Source organism: Mesocricetus auratus, unplaced genomic scaffold (genome assembly GCF_017639785.1).
Source record: "Mesocricetus auratus isolate SY011 unplaced genomic scaffold, BCM_Maur_2.0 Super-Scaffold_100003, whole genome shotgun sequence".
Taxonomy (NCBI): domain Eukaryota; kingdom Metazoa; phylum Chordata; class Mammalia; order Rodentia; family Cricetidae; genus Mesocricetus; species Mesocricetus auratus.
In genome coordinates, this window is record NW_024429188.1 from 71,871,714 (window position 1) to 71,879,745 (window position 8,032).

Sequence of the window (8,032 nt, forward strand, 5' to 3'; positions counted from 1 at the left end):
AGGCCAGCCTCCAAAGCCATGGAGAAACCCTGTCTAAAAAAAAACCAGAAAAAAAGAAGTAGAAGCAGGAATATCAGAAGTTTAAGGTCATCCTTAGCTGTAAATTACATTTGAGACCAGCATAGACTACGTGAGACTCTGTCTCAAAAAAACAGAGAGAAGTTTAAAAAAAAAAAGGTTGGGTGTGCTGGTGTAGACATTGAATTCCAGCACTTGGGTGACAGAGACAGGCAGATCTCTGTGAGTTTGCAGCCAGCCTGATTTACATAGCAATTTTCAGGCCATCTGTCTCAAAAAAAGAAGGTTAGGGACCTATCTCAGTGGTAGAATGCCTTCCTAGAATGTATGAGGCCCTTGGTTCAATCTCTAGTGCCACGAATATAAATAAACAAATAAATAAATAAAGGCATAAATAAATAACCAGGGCTTGAGAGATGGCTCAGTGGTTAAGAACACTACTCTTCCAGGGGTCCTGAGTTCAATTCCCAGCAACCAAATTGTGGCTTACCATCTATAATGAGATCCAGTTCCCTTTTCTGGTATACAGGCAGAATACTGTATACATAATAAATAAATCTATAAAAAAACAGAAAAGATTGCTTAAAATAAATAAACAACCCGCTCCCAAAATAAAGAGATGAAGATTCCCTAGGATACATTTCTCCAGCCAGTTCCCTCCCTGTCCTACCCCCTTACCCGACAGCCAGTCAACCAAACAATAGTCAATAAGTCCTTACAATGTACAAAGCAACATGTCACAGCAGTACTGAAAGGGTTACCAGGTTACCATCTAATTGAGAAGATCAAATGAAGACCCAGGAAAAATGTTAGTGAGTAATATGCTAAACTTGGTTCCTGATGCATGTTCAAGCAAGGCTTCTTAGACCAGACAGGTCTTGTACAGAGAAGTCAAGGTCTGTCTGAGCAGTTCTGCAAGCACAATTCATCAGCTAAAACAAGGACTCTGAATACAGAGAGGAACCAAAGGACAGTGACTCCACCCGGAAGAAAGCAAGAGGAGATGCTGCTGGAAGAGGAACCAAGAAGGCCAGGTGGTGGCACATCTGTAACCAGAGCACTCAGGAGGCAGGGACAAGTCAGCTTGAGCTAGAGAGTGAGTGGCTTCTCAAAAGCCAGGGCTGCATAATCAGTTCCTGACAAAGAAGGAAAGAAAAGAATAAAAGAAAGGAAGGGGCCAGGCATTGGTGGCGCACGCCTTTAATCCCAGCACTCAGGAGGCAGAGGCAGGCGGATCTCTGTGAGTTCAAGGCCAGCCTGGTCCACAGAGTGAGTTCCAGGACAGCCTCCAAAACAATACAGAGAAACCTTGTCTCGAAAAAAAAAAGAAAAGAAAAGAAAGGAAGGGGAGAAAGGAAGAAAGAAAGAAAGAGGAGGGGGAAATGGGGAAAAAGAGAGATAGAAGGATAAAAAAGGAAAAGGAAAAAAAGAAGGAGAAACAGCACCCATGGAGCTACAGAGGCCAAAGGAGGGTCTGTGAGGCAGGGGCTGGCACAGCCAGAACGTCTGAGGCACAGAAGGGAAAGACTGGGAAGAGTCACACAGCAGGGACAAATGAAAGCTTTGGGCCTTCAGGAAGGAGTACAGGATGACAGAATGGGCTTGGGCTGTCTGCTGCTTCTAATACTAGCTAGATGGCTTCTAGCAGGTTAGTCATTCCTCTGACATTTCTTTCATCTGTAAAACAGAGAAACATCATAATGATACTCACATAGTACCTATAAGAGCTAGGTAAAGATGATTAATAAAAATAAAACGTACTGTTGGGGGAGTAGATCAATGACACAGCACTTCCTGGCCGGTACAAGGCCCTAAATCCAAAGCCCCACACTACATTAAAAAGTACTCAACTGAAGATTAAAGAGAGATGACGTCTGTAAAGCTCCAAGCACAGTGCCCAGTAACTGGCAAAAGCTCTTCGGTGTTATTACTGTCACAATGCATTTAAGGATATCATGGAACTGAATGGGGGAGGCAACACAGACGTAGAGCAGCAGAAAGGAATCAAACAAATGACTCCAAGGACACTTTCTACAAGAGTTAAGAAGTGTGACTCTCAGAACACGGTGGAAGGCCCTGTATCCATCAATGCCTGGATCAGAGTGTTCTGAAGAATCCCTCTTCCTCCATTACAGGACTTTCCTTCTATTTACCTTAGGGTGTGTGCTCGTTAGTTTTTCCGTCAGCTTGACACAGCTAGGGTCATCTGGGAAGAGGAATCTCAATTGAGAAAATGCCTCCATTGGACTGGCCTGCAGGGAAACCTGGGGAGCATTCTCTTGATTGATGATTGATGTGGGAGGGCCCAGTCCACTGGGGGTGGTGCCATCCCTGGGTGGGTGGTACTGGGTTGTAAAAGAACCCTGGGAAGGCAGCGGCTTCAGTTCCTGCCTTCAGGTTCCTTCCTAGAGTTCCTGCCCTGAATTCCCTCAGTGATGGACAACAAGCTATAAGCTGAAATAAACCTTTTCTCCCCCCAAGAGGCTTGGCAGTAGAGTCTACCACAGCAACAGAAAATAAACAAGACATCTAGCCATTGCTCCATAAGCATCTTTCCTTTTTCTGTCTTTTCTAACAGTACTGGCCACTGAGCCTACTGTCTATGCTAGGCCAGCAGCCTGCCACTATGCTGGATCACCAGCTCTTTTTACTTTTTATCTTGAGACAGGGTCTAAATAAGCTGCCCAAGCTGGCCTCGAACTTACTGTGTAGCTCAGTTAGGTCTTGCTCTTTTGATTCTCCTGCCTTAAGCTCTTGAGTTGCTGGGCCTAGAGGCCTGTGCCACCATGCCTAGTGGAGCACTGCTCTTAAGGATCACAGAATATGTGAATGAACTTGACATGACAACCTATTGATTCTGCTAATAAAGTTACCTTCAGCCATCAACCTCTAACTTGGGTTTTGTTGATGGCATTATTTGAGTATGGGAAGGAATTTCAAATGTTAACAAGATATATTTAAGCTGTTCCACAGTTCAGACGTTAACAATAGCATTCTCCATCTATTGACATCCATAAACGGCAATGTCATATTAAAGAACATATGCTCTGGGTCTAGAGAGGTGTCTGTGGTGAAAAGCACTTGTTCTTCCAAAGAACCCAGATTTGAATCCCAGTACCCACATGGTGGCTCCCAATCATCGAAATTTCAGTTCCAGGGGATCCAACGCCCACTTCTGACCTCCATGGACATCAGACATGCTTGGGGTATACATACATACATGCAGACAAAACACTCATATACATAACATAAATCTAAAATTTAAAAGAAGAACATAGGCTTTAAAAGCTGGGGTGACATAGCTTAAAGGTAGAGCGCTTGACTAGTATGGACAAAGCCTTGGGCTCAATTCCTGTCAGCAGAAAAAAAAAAAGGAAAGGAAAAGAAGAAAGGCTTAGAGTGTTAAGTCAGTGACAGGAAAGCTATTAGTTCAGTTCTTAACACTGCAAAAAAAAAAGTCCTCAACAAACATCACTGGAAGAGCTGGGTAGCTATGTGTAGAAGAATGAAACTAGATCCTTATCGATCACCCTGCAGAAAACTCAACTCCAAATGAATCAAGAACCTCAACATAAAACCTAAAACAAGCTCAGCCTAGTGGCACGCGCCTTTAATCCCAGAACTCATGAGGCAGAGGCAGCAGATCTCTGAGTTTAAGGCCAGCCTGGTCTACAGAGTCAGTTCCAGGACAGCCAGAGTCACACAGAGGAACCCAATCTCAAACAAACAAAAACCTAAAACAACTACAGCAAAAAACTCCAACACCAAAAAACAAAAACCAAAAAAACAAACAAAAAAACTACAGTATAAAACTTCAAAACCATCCTGAAGGCTAGAACTTTCGGAACAGGGCACTTGTTGAACAGGACACCAGTTGCTCAGAAAATACAGCAATAGTTGAGTAATGGAGGCTCATGAAAATAAAAAGTTTCTGTGCAGCAAAAGCAAAATGGAGAGGCAGCCTACAGAACAGCGTGAGAAAATCTTAACAATAAACAAGAAAACAAATAGAGATTAAAACTACTTTGTGATTCCATGTCACCCCAGTCTGAATGGCTATCATCAAGAAAACAAATGGCAACAAATGTTTACAAAGATATTGGGAAATGGGAACCTTTATTCACAGTTGATGGGGCTGTAGACTGATGAAGTTATTATGGAAATTAGTAGGCAGATTTATCAAAACACTAAAAACAGAATTAACGTTAGATCCAACCATTCCATTTCTGGTTATACAGACAAAGGACTCTGCAACCTATCATAAAGACACCTGCACATCCATGTTGATTGCTGCTCTAGTCAACACAGCCAGGAAATGGAGGCAACCTAACACACCCATCAACTGATGAGTATGTAACATTTGTGTTACATATGCACAATCAATTTTTATTAGCCATAAACAAATAAGTTTGCAAGAAAATGGATGGTATTGCAATATATTAGGAAGTTTGAGAGCCAAAAATGGTGGTGCACATCTTTAATCCCAGCACTCAGGATGCAGAGGCAGGTAGATGGACCTCGGTAAATTCAAGGCCAGTCTAGTATATGTAGTGAGTTCCAGACAGCCAGGGCTATGTATGCAGAGAGACCTTGTCTGAAGAAAGAGGGAGGAAGGGAGGGAGGGAGGGAGGGAGGGAGGGAGGGAGGGAGGGAGGGAGGGAGGGAGGGAGGGAGGGGTAACCATGACTCAGAAAGACAAGCATCCCATGTTCTCTCATGTTCAGACTCCAGCTTCTAATATTTAATATATGAGTATTTATGTGGGAGGACAGAGAATAGGAAACCAGAAAGGGGCTCATAAGAGACTTTAAAGGAGAAAAATGGGGAGGGCAATAAAACACACATGATAGGAAAGCAGAAAGGAGAATACTGAAGGTTGAAGGGTTTAAGCAGGGACAGGATGAAGGGAAATAGGGAAACTATGGATGTATGAAAACCCCACAGGGAACTCGCCAGTTCGTAAGATAATTTTATTTTTAAGTTTTAATAGGGGCAGGAAAGATGGCCCAGTGGTTAAGAGCACTTATTGCTCTTGCAGAGGAACCAAGTTTGATTCCCAGCACTCACATGTTGGCTTACAATCATCTGTTACTCCAGTTCCAGAGGATCCAATACCTGATTGTAGCCTCCACAGACACCACAAACACTTGTGATGCATAGACATACATTCAGGGAGACCCATATACACATAAATAAAAACAAATAAATAGTCTAAATGTTAATAGGCTCTGTACCCATATCTTAACCCAGGGTCTACTTCTTCCTATCTATGTGGCTTTGGACAGGTTAACTAAGCACAGTGAATGTCAGACCCCCACCTATAAAAACAGGACTAATAACCCCTACCTTTCAGGGCTGTGGTAAGAATTAAATGAGCTGGGCAGTAGTGGTGCATGCCTTGAATCCCAGCAATTGAGAGACAGAGGCAGGCAGATCTCTGTGAGTTTGAGGCCAGCCTGGTCTACATATTCCAGAATAGCAGGGGCTCTACAGAAAGACCCTGTCTCAAAGAAGAAAAAAAACCAGTTAATGAGCTTATATACATGAAGTACCCAGAATTGTGCCTCATACAGCAGATGTTCAACAGCCCATGATTCAAAGCATGCCACTTGGATCACTGGACTTCTCTGTGACTCAATGTCTACAACCTACCAACTGGGGAGGTAGGTATTGTGAGGCTAGATACAGAAATATGAAAAATTAAAAAAAAATAAGACACACACACAAACTTGCCTGACCCTCTGAATGACTGCCTGCTGGGGTGTGGAGAGAGAATTACTCCCTGACAAAAACTATTACCAAAACTGTGTGGCCTATGATCATCAAGGAGAGAGAAATGTATATATTTGACATGGAAATGGCAAAGGCCAGTGAGAAGAAGAAATCAGGAAAGAAGCGGGATGTAAAGCATAAAGGATGAAGGCTGGGGTGTAGCCCAGTTGGTGGAGTGCCTGCCTAGCATGTAGGAAGCCTGGATTTCATTCTCAGTACCAGACATGTTGTACACACCTATAACTCCAGCCTTTGCCCTTGGGAATCAGGGGATGGAGAATCAAATGTGCAAAGCCAGGCCAGTCAGGGCTCTATAGTGAGACCCTAATCTCAAAAAAGTAAATGAAAACAAATTTCAGACTTATTTATGAAAGAAAAAAAAACTGGGCATGGTAGCTTGTGCTTCTAATCCTAGAACTGAAACATGATACTCAAGAGCCTGAGGTTAGCCTGGGCTATTAAAACATGATCTCAGAAATAACAAAAAATATCAGACTCCAGCTTTTTCAGCATTTGTAGTAAAGAGTCTTTTACTGTATTAGTAATTTTTGTAGCTAAATATACTCTTCAGGGCATGCCAGCAATACCCATCAAGGTAAGTTCGATTTTCTTTGTTTTTTTTTAATGCCACAGAAGGTAACTGATAAACAGAAAAAAATTGTTTCCTTCTCGAATATTTTTTGTTTTAAATATAAATACTGATTGTATGTGAGTTGGTTTTGTATGTGAGTAGTTTTAACAATAAATACTGATAATGTCTATGTGAGGGAGAAAAAGCTCTGAGAGAGAGAGAGAGAGAGAGAGAGAGAGAGAGAGAGAGAGAGAGAGAGAGAGAGAGAGAGAGAGAGAGAGAAACACTTCTCTGTTCCTGCCTTGGGATTATTCACTGGAACATCCAAGAGTTTATAGGAACCTCCTAGAGTTACATCTGCTTTCCTAAGCTTCAATGGGTAATCTACCTCCAGTGCTCAGAAGTTCAAGTCAGAGACAACCTGAAATGTCTAAGCCTCATAGAGCTGAAGATCCTTTGAAGCAAAATATTCACCCACCCGTAAGTAGGAGCTATGATTACCTGCCCTTCCATTGGCTGGACCCCCAGCCAGGATTACCGACTAAAGCAGAGGAGAAATTCATTTACTAATGTGTTCCATAGCAAACCACATGCACCCAGGTACATCCTTCCCTAGCCAGGCCTCTCTGAGTAAGTCTGTCCCACAAGCGTCCATAAGGTGTGTGTGATGGTTCGTTTTAACTGTCAAGACTACACCTGGGAGGAGAACATGTAGGTATAGCTATCTAAGAGGGATAAACTAGATCAAGTTGGCCTGTGGACGAAGTGAGAGAAGTTTGTCTTGATTATGTGAATTGTTGTGGAAAGACCCAGCTTACCCTAGGCACTATCTCTGGGTTTCAGTCCTGGACTGCAGAACACTGTATAAAGCATATATGCATTCATTTTCTCTGTGCCATTGGTTGTGGGTGTGACTAGCCGCTTCAAGTTCCTGTCTTGACTTGTTCGTAACGAATTTGCTGGAAGCTGCGATTGTAAGCCTAATAAACCCTTTCTCCCCTAAAGCTGCTTTTATCGGGGTATTTTACCACAGCAATGGGAAATGTTAACTGAGTTAGCAGACAGATGCTAGAACCCGCCACCACAAACCCACCAACTGTAGGCAGGTTGCAGGGTTGAGCTAGGGGAGGGATGGGGGAACTGTGAAGGTAGACTCTAGGCTGGCCACAATCTTGCACAGCCACCCTGGGTGGAATCCCCAGCCCGAGCTGCCTCTTTCCAGTCCCAAACCCGACACTTGGGCACAGGAAACGGTTCTCCTAAAATTGTGTCTTCCAGGCTACTTACCCACCACTCCTTCCTTCGGAGTCACTAAAGCCTCCCACGGACGTGCAGTGACAAACCAAAAGGCCAGCGGATGGCGCTGGGGGCGGGAGGTCATGGGGGCTAGTCACTTCCTGGTGCGCGGCGCTCCGGCTCGCCTGTCCCGGCTCCTCCCAGCGCTGCGGGGCTCCTCCTCCCGCTAGCACGCCGCCCAATCTGGCCAACCCTACCGCGCCTTTCCAAGGAAGTGCTCCTGTCTCAGCCACCTGCGGGACTTTTTTTCCAAGTTCCTCTCTGGGACCCCACCTACCGCCGCTCTTTTCTCCTCGAATAGTTATCTGGGTAAGCCTAGGAAGAAAATCCGGAAGAAATTCACATCGCCTTGTTAATGGTATTGCCCATCCAGCG

General features: G+C 43.9%; 1 protein-coding gene across 3 annotated transcripts in view; it reads right to left on the reverse strand.

Annotated features, from left to right (window-relative positions):
- The window catches only part of Trmt2b (tRNA methyltransferase 2 homolog B), a 46,171-nt gene extending 38,382 nt beyond the window's left edge, over positions 1-7,789 (reverse strand). Inside the window, exons 1-2 of one of the 3 annotated variants that reach the window (XM_040744373.1) lie at positions 7,649-7,789; positions 509-576 (exon numbers count right to left, since the gene is read on the reverse strand). Coding sequence is in view for 2 of the 3 variants with exons in the window: in XM_040744372.1 (XP_040600306.1) it covers positions 7,649-7,742 (94 nt within the window). In the remaining variant the exon portion in view is untranslated. The remainder of the gene's footprint in view (positions 1-508; positions 577-7,648) is intronic. The other 2 variants (XM_040744372.1, XM_040744371.1) reach the window with 2 other exon arrangements.
- Between the last annotated feature and the right edge of the window lie 243 nt (positions 7,790-8,032).